Below are 19484 nucleotides of genomic sequence, written 5' to 3'. Positions count from 1 at the left end.
TTTAAAAAAACAGCTGCTAAAAAAAAAAAGAGCTATTCAATTCACATGTCAGAGAAGGATAGCACATATCAGATTTCTTTCAAGGAAACAAATTATATCTGAATGTATATAATGTATACTTTCTGAACTTATCTTAGAGTTGCCCTGCTGAATAAATAATAAAAATGATGATTAGAGCTAACTTCTTTGGTATGACATAAAACATCCTGACAATAGTTAAAATCCCAAGGTTTTTCATATTGTTGTTATTCATTGGAGAAATTCATTATTTACATTCCGTATGTTCCAATGAATTTTCCAAATAAGCAAGTAGATATAACCATGGTCCCTTACAGAGGCCAATATATTTATTTCACAAAAGAAAATTTTTAATATTACACTTATTTCTGGTCATCTAATCTATGCCTGAAAAAAAGAGATGTCTAAGTCTCAGTTTAATGGAAGTTAAATTATAGAAATAAAGGCAAGAGTGTTGTTATTTTCATAGGACTGGACAAACGTCCACAGCCAGATTTACTGATGACAAACAGCATGAGGACTAATGAAATATGAACCAATGACTTTTAGCTCAGACTTCCATCAGTAATCCTTCCAAAAAGCTCCTTAAATAGATTTTTTTAACCCTTCAAATAAGGTCAATCTGAAGTTTAGATACAGGACAATACGCTGTTAGGTCTTTTGAAGCTGCTGGTTTTCTAAAACACAAGAAAGTTAAAATAAATGTTTGGAAAATTTCTCCTAGGACATTTATCCTGGCGAGGCTAATAAAGGAGGGGAACTGGGCTTCCATTCCACCTGGCTTGCCCTTTCTTGTGGACTGACACGCTCAAAACATTAGAGAAAGTTTTAAGCCAGCTAACTAATGAAAACCATTTTGAAGCTAACAGTCTAACCTTATGAGTTATTTTGTTGGTTGTGGGGGGTGTGGGGCACCCTTTTCTGAAGGAATATCAAATTTAACTTTAATGACTTACCCAGGGAAAAGAATCCTGGTCATCAAAACCTGATAAACATGGAAAGTCTCTGCTAATATAAAGGTGAAATAGAAAAGTTGATAGTCATTTCTAATAGAATGGGAAATAGCTTTATAAGGGGATATAACTCTTTTTAAGCAGGATACATATACATGTTTCCCTATAAACACTAAGAAGGTTTTGTTGGGGTTTTTGTGTTTGTTTTTTAATAAGACTATAGACTTTTGCCTGCATATGTATTTTATGAAATTCATTTCAACAACAGTTACTGAGAATCTCCTACTGACTATAGTTGATATATGCAGATGAGCAAGACACAGTTTCTGCCCTCAAGAAACTTACAGTGTAAAAGGCAGCTAGGAAAGTATATGTACAAGAAGAATAAAATAGTATTATTAGAAAAGTACAAATAATGTATCATGAACTTTGATTTTTTTTGTAATGTTTATTTTTTTTTGGAGAGAGAGAGAAGACAGAGTGCAAGTGGGGGAGGGGCAGAGAGAAGAGGGAGACACAAAATCCGAAGCAGGCTCTGGGCTCTGAGCTGTTAGCACAGAACTCACGAACTGTAAGATCATGACCTGAGCTGAAGTCAGACACTTAACCTACTGAGCCACCCAAGCGTCCCGATGTGTCATGAACTTTAATGGAGAAAAGAGCTGACATAGAATCAGGAAAGGCTGCTTGAGCAAGGAAATATTCAATATGGGCCTCCATGGATAGGTAGAATTTTGGCAATCAGAGTCTGGTGATATGGTGACATGAGGAAAGGAGGGCAGTAGCAGTGGAAGGATTCCAGGTAACAGAAACAAAAGACACAGAACACATAAAAGTCTAAAATGTGCTGAGTGGTATACAGTAGAATGTAGAGAGCCAAGTAATAAAATATAAACTTAGAAAGATAGGTCAGGGTAAATACTGTTCTTTGTTTAGCTTGCAACAGGTACGTTAAAAGTGTTGGATAGAAAATGCTGAGAATGGATTTGATGAACTTATTCCATATAGCTTTATTACTAAGAGTACTCATTCAATGCCTATGATAGCTATGCCGTATACTTGTACTTTAAATGCTCCAAATGTTTTACTAATTTGAAAGGATCACAGCTATATATTAAAATCTCACTTAAATTCATCAAGTGAAAACCACATTGGCTAGGTAGCATCTGTGATATTTTTCTCTTTGCACATCATAAACAAAAGAACTTCAGAATCTATAAATGCTATGCATGGGTCTCTTCTAATCAACTCTTCTCCTGCAGATGCTGAATGAATAAAAATATTAACTGATTTAAGTTTCACTTCCTCTTCGTATCCCTGGCCTTTCTTCTAACAGAAGTACTAATTAATATTGAGATAATCCAATGCAAGATTAGATTTTAGAGCCAAATGCAATATGAAGATTACATGTACCCAATATCTTGTTTTATATCCAGGAAATAAAAATCCATAGGCTGAGTGGCTCACCCAAAGTTTTCAGAGCTAAAGATGAAATAGATCATATTCAGAGCAAGGGAGAAAAATTACTGAGTTTACCAAAAATATTATTTTCTCTTTCTACTTATTTGTCAAAGATCACTTACTAAGTTGAGACTTCCTGACATGTTTAGGACAATTAGGACAAGTATATTTGAGACTGTTTCCCTCACTTACTTTTCTTTGTCCATACTGACCTCTTTGTTGATCCTCAAAGATGCCAAGATACCTGACATGGTCTACTTCATATATATGTGCATATTTCATATACGTATGACAAAGTTAAAAGATAAATCCTACAATTTTAGCATCTCAATTCTGGAGTCCCGGGACAGAGAGCAGAGAAAATGAATAGGAGGGGGAAAATCAGAACTTAAAGTAGTATCAAACTTTTCAAGAACAAGAGGGGGCTAGAAGATAATGGATCTCTGTCTCTTAACTTGGTATTCTATACCCAAACTATCAATGAAGTTAGAAGGGTAAAATAAAAACACATTTAGACTTACAAAGTCTCAAAAATTCTCACCACATATACCTTTTTTTAGGGAGCTATCGGAGAAAGCGTTTTACCAAAACTGAGAAAGAGGAAAACAGGGGACCTAAGAAAACAGGTGGGAGGTGATGAAAATGCCAGTTATCCAACCTCTGACCTCTTGGCTCATGCCTCAGATGTGGTATTGCCTAATCTCTCAGTCCTGACACAAAGTGCTACTTCCTAATTTTCACCTTCGTCTTCCCCTCCCCAACCTTAATTCATATACTCTGATTTTGCTATTGTCAGCATCACAAATAAACAAGTAAATATTTCATTTGAGCTGTCCTGGCCTTTAAGACTTTATGCTGTATCCAATCCCTCAGGAGTGGGCTTCTGTTGGAGATACTTCAGCCCAGTGACCAAGTCCCAAATAAGGTTTGTGGGAGTTGACTCATATGACCGTAAAAGACTTTGCTGCAATTGTATGTAGCTCCCCTCCAGAAAGATCATGTAGTGCTTCAAAAATCAAGCCTTTGCTTCATGCTTTAGAATACTGCCAAAATTTGGGATCCTTCCTGGGTCAGGTTTCATTTCACTTCTTTTAATTATAGAGAGAAAGCAATTTCAAGACCCCAAGAGACAAACATAGGCTTCAGGTCTTGTCTATCTGAAGAGTCCAAGAGCCCTTGCAGGCATGGCTCATTTGGTCTTAGGGAAGCAAAAGAGCTTGTTGCCACCTGCAACCAAGGGACATGGCCATGATCAACAGGTGCTTCCAAGGGCACAGGTATAGTGTGAGTCCTGGGTGACATCCAGGCACAACTCTCCTTCTCCAGGCCCATGAGACTGGCTTTTTGGCGCCATCTAATCACATGGTTTACCTCATTGGTGGCAGGTTTGGCAGGCATATCCAATCCCAATATTTTTGCCTCATTTGAGGCACTAAGTAGTAGATACCTTTCAAATATCTAATACAAAATAACTAGCAAGCATGTTATCTGAACAAAGAAAAACATCACAAGAATTCTGCACATATTTCATGATTCTTCCTTTGTGTAGTATGTATAGTATATCCTTTGCAGAGGAGACATGATCCAGCGTGACATCCTTAAGAATAATAGACTCTGTTACAGTTTGCTAATCCCATTTGTTTTCCAGGAGAAAGGGAAGATTACTAATTACATAGTATGGTCAGGGTCATCTGGCCCACAGATATCAGGCCCACAAATCTTGATATACAGATATCAAGGATTTTAGGCAAATGGATTGAAAGGGTGTTATTTCTGATGCCTTGCCTAACCAATCAATTATAAAGTTGGGTTACCTGTATTTGTAGCAAGGCAACCCCTTCTGAATATACCACATCCTAAGAGATGTAAGACCTTCTACCTCCCCCTGTCCTCAGTGACAGATTTTCTAATTTTCTTTCCCTTAATGTTTTCTTACAAATAAGAGACAGAAATACACACACACACACACACACACACACACACACACACACTAATGTATCACTGGGATAAGCTGTCAACAAAAAAGGCTAATTGTAACACAGTGAGAGATGTGCTAACTTAGGAGTATGAAGTGCCACTGGAAAACAGATAAAGCAACCTGTCAGCCTGCCCAGGGTGTGGGATAGGGTGGGGTGGGAGAGGGCCAGTCATAGAAACCTTCTGAAATTAGGCTGGGACTTTGAGTCTGCCATGCAACTATAAGAAAGAAAGCTATTTCCACTGAAGGAATAAACAAAGCCAATACCACTGCTTTTTCTGGCCAGGCTGCCAAAACTGCCCTTTTTGCCATTCTCTTCTTGGAGTAGGAGACACCCATGTTCTCCTTTGCTGGCTTTAGAAGAAAGGCAGAAAGCAGAACAAAAACAAGAAAGTACTTGCCAGGGCACACACCTTTCTAGGTCAAGTCTCATTTCCCAATGCTAACAACAAAGTCCGTACCTCTTTATTATCATCCTTAGAGTTAAACTCCACCTTCTTCCGAGGGCAGAAATGGCCCAAGAAGAGTAACCCACATGCTTACTTTGGAGTTCCAGATAGTTCCTTCTACTCACTTCTGTTCTTGACCTGTTCATGGCAAGATCCTCATTGCACTGACTGCATCAGTACCCTCTGTTCCACAGCTACTCTTTCAGTAAGAGCCTACATCCCACACACTACACCCCAAGAATTGTTCCACCTGCCAGCAGGAGGAAAACCTCTTTTCCTGCCACAATCTGCCCTCGTCCTTTCTGCCTGTGTCCAAGGCACTTGAGATCTTTTATGCCTCGTTCTCTCTGGCCCAAATAGTTCTAGAGCACTATATTATATTAAAATGTTCACATATAAGCAATAATAATGATTTCTTTCAACAGCATAAAAACCAAATATTGAAGTTTCTTGAAATCCCTCTTAGCTATCCTGACAATTTCTCCTATTTGGACACATTAAGATCATCATCCTGCACCAATAATCACTATCAGGAAGTCAGGGGGAAAAAGACTCTCAAAATGAAAACAATTCCAACTGATAAAAGTTTTGAGTATAAAATGTAGGGTTTTTAAGGAGCTCTGTTTGAAAATACACTTTGGTTATAGCTTTAAAAAAATTCAATCAGAGAAGCAGAACCACCAGGAGTCATAGAGAAGAAGAAATGTATGATATGACTTACGACTTACACAATTGTGAGAAGAGCTGGGAAGATACAGATCCAAAAAAATGTTGCTGAAGGGAAGGGGAAAAGTCACAAATGACTCACAATTTGCAGGGAGCTCTGGAAGCCAGAATGTGAGACCACGAAGTCTATGGAAAGTTGTTGGCTCTTCATGGCTGCCACCTCTGTGAGTTGTCAGCAAAGTGTCTGGTGGAGATCTAGTCACTTTTGGTAAGGCCAGCATCAGGAAGGAGAGAAGAGCAAATAAACTGGGACTCAGCAGCACCTCTGCATCCAGTGATAACCTTCAGAATATAATGACGGCTGCTTCTCTTGTGCCTTCCAGAACACACACAGCTTTCCTGTGGGCCAACTCCAAACTGAAATTACATGGAGAAGGAGAGTGAAAAATGCAGCTCTCAACATGAGACAACACAATAATGTGGCATGCTGGTATTTTGACTCAACTACCAGACCTCTAACAACTCATTGTGCAGGGACATGTAAATACTCCACCTCAAACTCAGTAAATCCAAAATGAATACATCATTGTGTGCTAGACTTCCATTAAACAACCAAAGACAAATAAAACAAAAAGAAGCTTTCTGAGTATCACTCAATTTCTATAACCTCTAAGTGGTCCTGTATGTTCCATATCCTAGGCATCTATCAAACTTTCCTCCTGCCCTGCATCCTGGCAGTCCCTGCCTTATGACATTGCTTCCCTGCACTAAAGAAATAGCCTTCCCTTGTGCCACCCCACGTCTAACCTATTGCTGCTCCAAATGTTCCATTAAACCAGAGTGATCTTTCTTAAATGTAAAATTCTAATTATTTTACTTAAAATGCTTTAGTGACTCCTTATCACCTATCATACAGTTTTTCTTGGTGCAGTATACAAGATCCATCATATTCTGATCCTCACCTACTTTGTTAGTCTCTGCTATGAATTAATTTCCTCACCTCAATCTCCTTGCAAATATAGTCACCTAGCAAATTCCTGCTCATCCTTTCAGATATGTTTCAAATGTGGCCTCCCTTGCAATGTCTTCCATGTTTCCTCACCTCCCCCTGATCCCCAAAGTTACTCTGTGATACTCTCCTAACACTGTTTAGCACTTGTCTCATTGTACTGGGTCTGCTGATTTACAAGCTGGTTTTTCATGCTGGACTATAAATTCCTCAACAGTAAAGACTACATCTCATTCATCTTTGTAGCTTCAGACACTAACACTTCCCTGGCACATGGTAGGGGCTCAATAAACATTTGGTTAAGAAATTAATTGATGGATTACAAGACCTGACATGTTTAAATATTTTATTCCATATTTATAACTGCTTCCATACAAATTATGATTCCCATAAAATATAGGTTTATATTTATAGAGAACTGATTAATTTGGAGGTAATCCAATAAATGTAGATGGCCAAATACTGAAATTCAGTCTAAATCTTGAAACGGCCCTAAATCATATGACCTCATTGACCAGAGGAACAAGATCTAAATTTCTAAATCTCAATTTCACTGGTGCTGTTTAAACATGGTCTTGACCTGCCATCAGAACATAGAACAACAAAGGAAACATCTGGTTTTTCTTAACTTTGGGGTGACAAATCCATTTGTTAACAGTAGCAATGGGAGAGCCAGAAGTACCTGATAACAGTTCTAACATGGGGAGCCTGTGCTAAAACAGATGGCCCGGACACTTCAGGGAAAGCTCTAAAAAGATGTCTTTTCTAATTCAGGTTACACACTCCTTGAAAGTTCCTTCAACATAAGCATAAAGTTTGCGGATGATTTTATTGGCTCTGACAGTCCTGTCAGAGGTTAGTTTGCAATTGCCTCTTGGGCACAGTTTGGTCGGATTTTTTTAAGTAAGTAAAGGCAGGAATGTTTATAGTAGACCAACAAACTGGAAGCCCAAAGCAGTTTGCATCACCACTGACTTTCTGAACATGAACCTTGACTGGTCATAATTTGTCTGCCATCTTAGTTTTTTAAATTGTTCACTGACAGACCAAGGTTAATCCAGAGTTACTGCCATTTCTTCTGTGTACATATATCAATAGTAATTATGTTTAAACACTGAGGTTGCTAAATGGTTGAAATCTGGCCAATACAAAGGTGTTGGTACCATTTTTGTTATACCTTAGAATACATTAGTTACCTGTAATAGTTACAGTGATTCTAATCAAACCTTTCATTCTATCATTTTTCAAATGCTGCTAAGATGTATATATTCCCTCTTAAACTGTTGAATTTTGTAGCCACTTCTAAAGTGCCTAATTTACTAGTATAGTAAATATACTATCCTTATGTTGATTATTAAATCAATCAATTACTGAAATAGAAAAAAGAATTTTATATTTGGATACAATACAATAAGGCAATAGTTAATCAGAACCGCATACTGGATACTTTCCTTCTAAGTTAATGTCCCTTTCTGTAAAATACAATTAGTAAATTGTCTGGTGTATTTGCTCCAAGTGGACTGGTTTCAGAAAAATTTTGTTTGATACTTAATTTTTTTAAATTTTTTTAAATTGTTTTTTTTTTTATTATTTATTGAGACAGAGAAAGACAGAGCATGAGCAGGAGAGGGGCAGAGAGAGAGAGACACACACACAGAATCCGAAGCAGGCTCCAGGCTCTGAGCTGTCAGCACAGAGCCCGACGCGGGGCTCGAACTCATGGACTGTGAGATCATGACCTGAGCTGAAGTCGGACGCTTAACCGACTGAGCCACCCAGGCACCCCTTTGATACTTAATTTTTAAAAATAGTTTCATTAGACTTTGAAACTGTTTTTATAGGTGAAGAAACTGATGCATTGTGGTTAAGTGCCAAAGCAATAATCTAGTGGTAAAACCTGGCATTGTAGTGATTACACAAACGCACATACTCACATATGCATTTTTAAAAGGCTATCCATAAATAAATGCTGATCAATGAAGGAAACGTGTTTATTTTTTTAGTGCACTATTTCCCAAGAAGAGCTAATCCATTTCTATTAGTGCCAAACAGTTTAAATTGAGAGGAAATGGTTAGGCTCATTGAGAAATAATGAGCTATACAATGCTATATAAAAATGAAAGATTTTCCCCATTTTCTTTACCAAAATGCTTTTTTTAGCCAATTTGCCACAAGGTAAAAGACAAAAGAAAAAAAAATTAATACAACTTCTGGGAGTGAAGTATTGATAGCAGAAAGAATTGTAAGAGCCTTCTGGGACTTTCTTCTAAAAGCCTTTGCCTTTATTTTTCATCTCTTGAGAAGACAGTGACTCTCCAAAACACCTTCTTTTAAGACTCCTGACTCTATCATTTGATGCTTTGCTTTCTCTCTCACATTCCCTAGGTCCCCAAAGGAGGGCTCAAGGGTTGTAAAAACAGAAACATTGGGGAAAGAGCATTACAATTCCTTTTCACACTTGGGAGGTTTCAGTCCTGTACCTACAGCCGACCACCTGGGCCACCTTGACTGCTGGGGACGCTTGCTCCACCCAGCCTGTGCAGTGCTTTACAGATGGAACACCATAGGTGGTGCCAGCACCTTTCTTCTCTTGGCAATATCCAGTCCTCAAAGTGAAGCAAACAGAGGGGGTACCTATGTCTTAAGTTGCAGCTGACTTTGTGTACAGAGAAGAAAGGAAAATAGGAGGAAGCTTTAAGTTCGGCTATTCCATGTTAAATGACTACATCATCCACCAGAGGCCCTGAGACAATTTATAATAGTTGCAATGGGAAGTGCAAGAGCTCTGCAAAGAGACAGCCTTACTTAGGTCAGTGGTATGACCCTGGATAAGTTACCTGATCTCTCTGAGCCTCATTTCCCTGGATGTAAACTGAGAAGGATGATACCTCTCCTGGAGTTTTGTTAGGAGGACATAAGCAGAACTCAAACACATGATTGATACATGGTAGACATTTAATATGAGAGATAAATACATTATGCCTTTACTTGATTTTAGGAGAGAGGCAATAGGCTGGATGTGAAAATGAGCCAAATCTGTAACAAAACTGCAGCATCCTGTTGGAGATGGCAGATTTTTTTCATTTTTTCTGTGTCCAATTTCCTAAGCTTCTGAGTAAAACCATACTCGTAGCTTCAAGAGCTTAGCAGTTGTGTACTTGTCCTCAATACTGAATATGCTTAGTCGTATTTTTAGATAACTTAACATTGCCTGTTTTATTTTTAGAGAGCCCAGCCACAAACAAATGACCAATACAAATTGACATAAAAGCAGTTCATATTGAAAGTGCCCTGTTCTAACCCTTCGTATCTGGCATTTCCTTTTTTTTTTTTTTTTTTTTTTTTTTTTTTTTTTAAGAGAGAGAGGTGGGTACATGTGCATGCAAGCAAGGGAGGGGGGAGAGGGAGAGAGAGAATCTTAAACACCCCTAGCAAGGAGCCTGAGCTGGGTCCCCACACAAGCCTACGCAGGATGGATCTCACAACTGTGAGATCATGACCTGAGCTGAAATCAACAGTCTTATGCTTAACCAGCTGAGCCACCCAAGCACTCCTGGCATTTCCTTTCTTTAAGGCAAGGTTTCCAACAGTGTGTTCCCTATTATCAATTTTACAGAAAACTGTTACTAAAGATGTTAAGAGGAAGAAAGCATGTCTTTGTTTTTGTTTTCTTCTGTTGTGGTTTTCCACATGAGTCCTCAGAATCTTCGATATTCTATTGTACATGAGGTATCTCTAAAAAGTAAGAGGAGTCCTACATCCCCAAATTGTATTTGCCTACAAAAATAGTTGAGGAACTGTCACCTGAATTCTTCTTGTCCTTTTGTGGGGACATTTTCCATAGGCACAATAACAGGGGCAACGGGGCTGGGGAAGGAGGGAGAGCAGAGTGAGCGAATCCAAGAATAAATACTCTAAAACAGAAGTCACAAATCCTAATGCCTATGGGAGAAAGTGACCTCAAGATCAGAGGTAGGCTGGATGCATTACAAGACAAGATGGTAAGATGATGGCAAACTGCAAAACATATGTTCTGTCTACCACAATTCAAACTGCTAAAAAATATTCTGTGGGCCTGTGCATGTCTGTGGTTCCTACCCTCCACAGGTTGCCAGTGTGAAGCCTTGCTCTAAGAAGACTGCTTTCATTTTTATTTCAAATACAGTATCATGTGAATGAACTTAAAGAGAACCTTTGAAGATCCACATTTTAATGTTTTGAAGGGAGAGCAGAAAGGATGTGGCATGTTTAGAGCAGGACATCACTGTTCCTCTCAGTCTTGTCCATGGCTATCATTAGGCCCATCTCGGAGTTAAGAGATGGGGTCCTGTTCATAGTTTAGCACTGTGTGTTATCCACAAATACGTGGGTAGGGATGGCTCAGGCCTTTCAAGAATTTATATTTCATCAGACACTATTCCATGTGCTTTACTTAATAGCTCTTCATTTCATCCTCACAAACCCTATTACTATCCTCATTTTACAGATAAGGCACAGTTTAAGCCACCAGCCTATAGTTACACAGGTATCAAGCAGCAGAACTGAGACTGAAATCCAAGGCTTTCTGACTCTAGAATCCACACTCTTTTTTTTTCTTTTTAAGTAGGCTCCACTCAAACTCACCACCCTGAGATCAAGAGTCACATGCTCTACTAACTAAGCCAACCAGGCACCCCCTAAAACCCACACTTTTAACTACTATTCCAAACTCAGTCTTGGAGATGTCTTGTTCCCCATTTGAGAATATATCAGTTTTGAATGCTTTGGACTCCAGGTGTTGGAAATCCTGGCTAACAGTGTCTGGAACAAGCATTTTCCCAAAAAATAACAAATCTGGAAGCAGGGGTCTACTGGTATTAGTGCTATAGCTCAGCAACGCCAGAGCCAACTTCTCATGGTCACAAGATGACTACTTCTCGGCTGGGCATTATATATGAAATCAAGAAAGCAAGAAGTGGGAAGGGGTGGCAAGCTTATCAGATCTCTTTAATCGGGAAATTAAACTCTTTCCCAGAAGTCTCCAACAGACTTTAGCGTAATTTCATTATCAGAATAATATCATATGGCCATGTCTGGCTGCAAAGGAGTCTGGGAAAGCAAGTATTTCTCCTTTCTAACCCCAGGAGTGGAGGCAGGCAAAGGAATATCTGGTTGGGAACAGGTGCTGGCTTAGCCAGCCAACAGTATTGGCCACAGGAGTTTGGTTTGATTAGGAAAATACCAAAAGAACTCCATCATACAGTGTGTCACCCATACCATGGACCCAAGGAAAGTTAAACAGCAACAAGTGAAGTTAGCCACAAAACGAAAATTGAACTTTAGAACTCTCATTGCCTTTTAAAAGTATCTGCTTCTGTCGATTTCCAAATATGTGAAATGACTTCTAACCCTTCCCCTGATCGAAACTCTCTGGGTAGTATGTAAAAACTAATTATTTTATTTCCACACACTCAGATACTTTTATGATGCTATTCCTAGTAAATGTTATTTTTATAAAATGTTATCTCCTTACTCATGGTTAATAAATCAAAATGACAATTTTTAATACAGTTTCAAAAGTGGATTGAAATTTGTCAGTAACTAGGAACTAGGAAACTTTGGTGCTGAAGATACATAATACATTACTTAGGTTTATAATCTATTTTCTATTTTGCATTGGCTTTTCTACTAGTTTAATTGTAATTTTTTTCTTTTGTGTTTTTATCATGGTACACAAACTCAGAAAACCTGTTCAGGCAACTATATAATGCAATCTAAATATCCAGTTAACATATTGCTATGGAAACCAGGAAACAGAAACGACACTCTAGTCATTTCTTTGGACAACTATGGTTAATTGTGTGTGTGTGTGTGTGTGTGTGTGTGTGAGAATCCATTAGTTTATTCCTCTTTTATTGAAAGTTGGTACTGAACCCCAAATCTATAACTGAACTGTCCATAAATGGGACCAGTGCCCTGTGACCTATAGGTTAGCCTTTAATAACCATATAACCAATATGGTAATATAACCAATAACCATAGTCATACTTAATTGCGCCATGTGATATCAGGAAATCTTCAGTAAGCTTGCCAGGCTTCGGCCTTTTGGCATGCTGTGAAGAACACCTGACTGGGATTTGAGGGCTGGGTTCTAACCTCACCTCTTTTACTAACCAGTTATGTGACCCTCAGGAACTTAGGCATTCAGGTTCCTCATCTGCAAAATGGTTCAATGCAGAGCTCTAGTATGACGTAATAGGAAAGTCCTTTTTCCATAAAATTGGGGAATCATGAGGTAATTACTTTTGAGGATTGAAACTGCTTCTGCAGTCCCTGATAAAGTGCCTGGCACATAGTAAGCTCTCAGGAAAATGACAACTATTCTTATTTTACTTTTCTGTTTTTCATTCTGTAGTAAATGATTCCTGAGCCTGCACAGTGAATGTTGTTTAGTGCCGTGACTCAGTAATTAACAGATGCCATTATATGACAAGCCCTTCGGCCAGTCAGAAAGGAGACCTACTAAGACCTAACAGGCAGTGCTGTTCCTTAGATTCTGTTACTTTTGCGTGTTTATTCTCTTGAAGGTTAATGTCAATTTTGGTAGTCAGGCATATGAAGTATAAAAACTTACCCTAACACATTCCTAATACAATTCACCAGGCCTCACAAACCTTTTTTTTTTTTAATCATAAGATTTCAACGTTCAAGAATTAAACTTTTGTTCCGTTTTGCTTGTTCATTGCTGTTTGCCTAGTTATTTAATCAGCCTGTTTCCTGCTATGAAAAAAAAAAAAAAGTGAAAGAAGTTGAAGTTTCCTCAGGGCTAAACTCCTGTGTTGTTCTTCCTCCCAGAGATCCAAGTTATTATATAGCAGGGGATAAACGTTGCATAACGAAATCATTGGGACAATTCTCCATCCACTCCTACCTCCGTCGCTAACAATGAATTCCTTGTCTCTGTGGTGTCCAACTCTTTCTCTACCTCGCTCAGCGCCCAGCGGCTGACGGAGCCGTGGGAGAGTCTGGCATCAGAGCGTCGCGCTTCTCCCGCCGGCAGCGCGCGGGGTGGGGTGCGTGGAGTGTGCGCGGAGTGGGCGCGCCGGGCGTTCCGCGCGTCGGCTGACGCTCGCCGCGCGAGCACCAGGAGGGGGAGACTCGGACTCGCTTATCTCCCCCTGTGCTAACTTCAAACTGCCCGAGCTGGCGGAGTTGGGATCTCGCGGCCAGGGCGAGAAAACTTCTCCTCCACCTAGAAAGTTTCACCTTGGCGGGGGCGGGGGAGGGGTGGGAGGAAACGCGACCCCCGCGGGGCCAGGCGCGGCGCGCGGGCGGCAGGAAGGGCGGGGGCCGATTTCCCCCTCTGGGTGGTGCCAGTCCCCACCTCAGCGGTCCTAGGACCGGCGGACCGGGCGGACGACCCCGCTCGAGGTAGACGGACAAGTGTTGGGGCGGGCAGGCGGGCGAGCGCTTGGGTCGGGTCGCCTGCCCGTGCTTCCCGCCGGGACGCGCCCGGGGCCGCCGCGGGCCGCGCGCGCCACTGCCCGGCTGAGTCACCGGCTCGGTTGCGCGCGGGTGAGAAGGGGCGGAGGGAGCTCGGCTGGCTGGCAGACCGGGCGTTCGGCTCGGCCGCGCCGCAGGTGACCCGGACGCTCTCGCTGCCTGCAGCGCCCCGAGCGCTTTGTGACCAGATGCGGAACCCAGCGGAGGGCGCCAGCCAGATGCGGGGCGACAGCTGACCTGCAGCCGGGAGGCGCGGAGCACGCGGGTGGTCTCTGTGCGACTGACTTCTCCACGGTTCTTGGACGCCTCGAGGTAAAGCTACAGCCCACTCCAGACCCCGCACCCCACCCCTCGGCCCCAGCGTTCTGCTCTTTGTTCCCCTTAAGCGACCTGAGTGCTGTTCCACGGGGCAAGACCAGGGAGGTGAGCAAGAGTTTAGGGGTTTCAGAAACTGAAGGGACGTGGCGGGGTAGAGGTGTAAAGTAGAGTGGAGCTTTTCGTTTTAAGGGGTTGTTTCTGACGGCCACCTGTATGACTCAGGGGAGAGAGGGGCGCTGGAGTAAGGGGTGATGTATGACTGTTATGGCCGGGCAAGTTTCAAGGCGGTGATCTGACTCAGCCCTTAGAAAAGAGATTTGGTCACCATGTCCCAGAGTGATGCGGCAGGCGAGATTTGAGCCAAGTGCTTTTCTTGTTCCCAGCCCTGCTTTATCTATAACGCTTGAGGATCCTTTCAAGGGGCAGGTGTGTTTGTGAAAATCTGAATTCTTCATTTCTGGCAAACACATAGGGCTTGTGATCCATCATTTTCAATCGTACCTTACTTATTTCTTTGCCGGGGCTATATGGAGGACATCTATCTTATTCGGGGAAATAGATTATAACCGGAGGTCGGACAGTCTAGCTAGTACTGGTACTGATCCAATAATTTAAGTTCCAATGAAAGTATTTTCACCGACTATGGATTGGTTTCCCATTTCATACCTTCTATGTTTTAAAAGGGCCATTTACTAATTTGGCAGTTGGAGAGAGTTCCAGTGGCTCACGCATGAATAGTTGCCCAGTGTATTTTACCTTATCACAGTTTTATGTTCAAAGGAGCTCTAGGGCTGAATGAAATATTGTCAGCCCTCTTAAGCAACATAATCAGGATACTATAATTGTCAGGTTAAGATGGGCGATGAACGTGAGAGGATTGTAAAAACTCACATTGCAGAGAATATAGACTATATGGACCCTCTACTGAATTTTAAGAAGACTGTTCACATTTTGTAGAGTTGGGTGGTTTATTCTGCCGTTTTCATCAGCCAGACACATGGACATTGCCATGCAAATGGATCCAGAAAAACATTATTTTCCTTTATAGCTGAACTATTATAGCTGACTAATGCATTTTTTCTGCATGAAGATGGTCTGAAAATGCTGTACATCATGTTTCTCTGTGCTACTGGGACATAAATTGTGTTTTTATGTAAACTGTTAAGTGGTGCTTGGATTACTTACATGTACGTAGCTTTCCTTTCGAGCTCTAAGCTTATTGGGATTTGTTTTCACATGTAAACTTCTGTAATAGAACAGAAGTAAGGTGCTGTGGCTCCACTTATACACTGCAAGACTGTGGCGTATTCAAAGTTCATTCTTTTTAAACTGCTGAATAATACCAGTAACATTTATATTACTCCTAAGACATTTTTGTAGTGTAGACACAAAAATGTGTCTTGAGTGCCTATAAAATACACTGGTGTTTTGGAAAATCTGTTCAAGTCTCAAACTTAATGGTGCATAAGTCTATAATTATTAACCTAAATATGTTTTGATTTTAACATGATGGACTGTATGGCATATAAAAGATGATCTGCTGAGTATTACTTTTTCAAAGATTGCTTTGTTCTTAATACATCACAGGAGGGGTTTACATTATATATACACTCCATGCCTTCAGAATTAATGGGTGAGGTTTATTTGAATGCTAAAGATATACAAGATTAACCGTAGCCAGTCAGTATGAAAGCTGGTAATATTTTCATGACTTTTAAAACTACAATAAAAGGAAATTGACCCTTTTCTTAGCAGGAGACATATACTTATTTTATAAATTCCCATTTAAGTATATGTCCCACTATAATCTTGAAATTTTTAAAATTTGTTTTAATGTGGGTTAGACTAAGAAATACATTTGAAAAGTCAATTTTCTTAGCCGTTGGTTAAAAAAATAATAATTCAAAATAGCATTGGTCTAATTTTCCTTTTACAAATCTATATAGTAGCCTCAAATAAACTTGTTCTCAAATGTAATCATCTCAAAAGAAAGTGAATAACTCAAAAGAATTATTCCTTTCGGACACAACACCTTTCTCTAGGTGGCTGCACCAGTGCCTATGGCCACACACCACACCCATGAGGAATACACAACTCTGTACACTCTGAGAGCACCTCCCATCTTTCTGTCCCTTTCTCCTCACCCCTTCTGGGTTTGGTCAGAGTTGCTTCCAAACCCTCTGTACCCCCATTTTTCCACTCTGATTTCATGGTTTCTTCTTTGCTGTCATTAGGCGCACCAGAGCCAGCAATGCTGTCTTTTCTCCATCATCTCTAATACTTCCTCAGGCTGCTGTGCTTGTTAATGGGATACCAGATTTCCTAACTGTGCTGCCTTAAGGGAAGAAAATTTGAAGAATCTCACGTACCAGGAAATTAACCTCCTTTCACCTCCCTGGTGTATGTTGAAACTGGTATCTTTGACATAGAGCCCTCAGGGCAGTTTCCTCAAGGGCTTTGCTCTATGCAAAATAAATAGTAACCTCTTAGTAATGGATGATAAATATACTGACTAATGTCAATTTAGGATCACTTTGATTCTCTTTTCTTAACAGGCACTGAATTGCTGCCAGGCTTACATTTGCCTCACCAAAAATAGCTAAGAACTATATGTTGAGCGTCGTATGTGTTTGATACTAAAGAAACATTTTTTCAAAGGGAGAAATGAAATCTCTGCCCTTGAAGAGTTTATAATCTAGATATTCAGATAAATAACATATAAAATGGAACCAAGATCCATAATTATTAAGGGGACATAACATGAAAATGACATTAGAAATCATCCCATTTACTACTAAATTATAGACTTCTTTAAAAAAAAAACAACAAAAGATTGGAATTTAAAGACTTCTTAGAATTTTCAAGCTATTTCTGAGCATGTTCTCTTTTTGAGACTACAACAACCTTACAAAATAGACGAGGCTGATATCAACATACTAACCTCTCCTTGCTATAGGCAAGGACACTGTGTTTGAGCCTAGCCTCCATGCTATCCTGACTGCACCACATAGCTTCTGCCCAGCCATCATTAAGGTTAACTATTTGAAGCATTTTCCACTGAAGCATAGTTTAGGATTCTTAGGTTAGTGATAAGTGATGAATGTAACATTTCTAATTTCTGGAGTTTTTCTCACCTTCTATTTCTCAAATGCTCTTTTTTGCTCTTTCTCTTTTTGTAGTAAAGATACCAGAAAAAGCCTTTATTCATTGGTGTGGGGCGTTCTGCTCCTGTTATCAGATAAAGAGCTGTGAGTAATTTTGTAATCTGTCCTACTATCAGAAAGCCCATTCTCAGATATCTCTTCAGCTGTGTTTAACAGTTTAGTATATTCCCCTTGGGATTTGTTTCAATAAAAACATCCAGTAAAATCTTACTACAGATCCTTTGCTTTTCGGAGGACAAAATGAAGAAAGTGTTTTTATAAGCTGTAAAATGTAATTGAGAGAAAAATCACACGTGTGGCATTTGTAGCAGGAGGTGTGAGAACAGTGGGGAAAAAAACCCCAGCTAACTAATTGCATATCCAGGTATACATATTTCTTCTATGATTGTGTAAATTTGCACAAGTATATTTATGCAGGTTACTTATGTAGTTTTTAATTTCTGTAATAAATTATGTAGCTATAGGGAACCATAGAATTCATATTAAGGGCCTGTAGGGGCACCTCACTGGCTTAGTCGATAGAGCATGTGACTCTTGATTTGAGGGTTGTGAGTTCATACCCCACGTTTGGTATAGAAAGCCAGGTTCCTATACTCTAAGAATGTGATTGAGGACTTAGACATTCAGGATAATTTACTGAGCACCTACCAGCCATAATTCAAGACTCTGGCATAGCAGTAGAGAATAAAACAGACTAAGATCTCTAACAGTATAATACTCTGTTCTATATTGAGGAAGGCAAACAATAAATAAAATACATAAATAAAAATGTATTTGTGATGTGGTGATAAGAGCTGCAAGGAAGTGGAGTGGGGACTGTCAAGCATAAGGGGATGGAGTGGTAATTGAAAAATTCAGTAGTAGAGTTAGAGAAGGCTTCACTTTGAAGATGACCTTTGAACTAGAACCTGAAGGAGATAAGAGAATGAGCCATGTGAAAATCTGGAGCATGGCTTCTGCTTTGCACTTCTTGGGAACGCTATTTTCATTTTGTTGTCTCTGGAATTGTGCAGTGCATAGCCCGCACAGCTATACTTGGAGTCCCTCATTTTTTATGGGAAGTACTTGGACAGTGCCTGCCATAGTTCATTGCAGTCTCAAAGGGGACGGTGAAGGAGTGGCCCACATCCCTTGGTTTATGGTGTATGGAAGAAGCAAACCCATGGTATTTTCCTGCATTCAGTTGGTCCCATGTCCACATGCCATCCTTGATCAAGGTTCTTGCTCCATTCAGACAATTTTCCTTCTTATTTTCTACACTGTAAACCTGGCCCAAAAGGATTTGTTGAGAGTAATACCCACAGCCTTTGTCTCAGATCCCTTCCACAGTAAATATTTGGAGACAGCAAAGGAGACAGTTGCTCATGGTATGCAGCCTCTGTTTGCTGAACACTTTTTTCTTGTCTCTCTCCTTTCTTTTCCCTTTCCAATGTTAAACCACTGTGTTGGATTTTCTTCCTCTTTTCTTCCTGCCCCTTTAAGCCCTGTCTATATCCTGTATCAAGATTTGCAAACAGGAAAAAAAAAAAAAAAAGGGAGGGACCTGTCTGGCTTAGTCAGTGGAGCATGCAACTCAATCTCGGGGTTGTGAGTTTAAACCCCATGTGGGACGTAGAGATTATTAAAATAAAAAAATTAAAAAATTAAAAAAAGATTTGCAAACAGGTAACCTAAATGAATGAAACTAACCATTTCACTAGGGATGACAACGTGCTTAGAAAAAGCCACACCTAAAAGGAGGCAGACAGCATTTGGCATCATCAGAGTTGCTGTGGATCCCAGTATGTGTCATGGGCCCATGTGGTGGTGTCTTTCAAATTTTCAAGAGAAACTAGAAACCTTGCAACTTTAAAGTGTTGACTTAGCATCTTTAAAACACTGCACAGGATACAGAGACAAAAAGTCTGTGTGCCAGATTTGGCCTCTGGTGGTTCTGTTTACAATCCTTAGCCATGACTACACCTGCCAAGTGGTCCACTGTATCAC

The 19484-nt window shown here is 40.2% G+C and overlaps 2 protein-coding genes across 5 annotated transcripts in view; one reads left to right on the top strand and one right to left on the bottom strand.

Moving 5' to 3' along the window:
* Positions 1–3770: 3770 nt before the first annotated feature.
* On the bottom strand, positions 3771–19256 carry LOC128314984 (translation initiation factor IF-2-like). Its single transcript, XM_053220281.1, has 3 exons — positions 19188–19256; positions 13445–14334; positions 3771–5942 (listed from the first exon to the last, which is right to left on the bottom strand). Exons 1-2 carry the CDS (start codon positions 19254–19256, stop codon positions 13504–13506), a joined length of 900 nt encoding a protein of 299 aa, XP_053076256.1. The 3' UTR covers positions 3771–5942; positions 13445–13503.
* MET (MET proto-oncogene, receptor tyrosine kinase) overlaps positions 13791–19484 on the top strand; it is a 111732-nt gene continuing 106038 nt past the window's right edge. Inside the window, exon 1 of one of the 4 annotated variants that reach the window (XM_053218178.1) lies at positions 13791–14328. The gene's annotated coding sequence lies outside the window, so the exon portion shown is untranslated. Of the gene's footprint in view, positions 14329–14415; positions 14440–19484 lie in introns of those variants that run through there. The other 3 variants (XM_015067333.3, XM_053218176.1, XM_053218177.1) reach the window with 3 other exon arrangements.

Source organism: Acinonyx jubatus, chromosome A2 (genome assembly GCF_027475565.1).
Source record: "Acinonyx jubatus isolate Ajub_Pintada_27869175 chromosome A2, VMU_Ajub_asm_v1.0, whole genome shotgun sequence".
In the NCBI taxonomy this organism is placed as follows: domain Eukaryota; kingdom Metazoa; phylum Chordata; class Mammalia; order Carnivora; family Felidae; genus Acinonyx; species Acinonyx jubatus.
Note: the sequence above shows the minus strand (reverse complement) of the source record. Positions and strands in the feature narration are given on the sequence as shown.

Bases quoted from the DNA above. Each gene is read 5' to 3' on its own strand.
- LOC128314984 (XM_053220281.1), bottom strand. From the start codon at position 19,256: ATGCCAAATGCTGTCTGCCTCCTTTTAGGTGTGGCTTTTTCTAAGCAC. The intron at 14,335-19,187 runs GTTAGTTTCATT...AGTGGGCTGTAG, and splicing joins TTGTCATCCCTAGTGAAATG to CTTTACCTCGAGGCGTCCAA.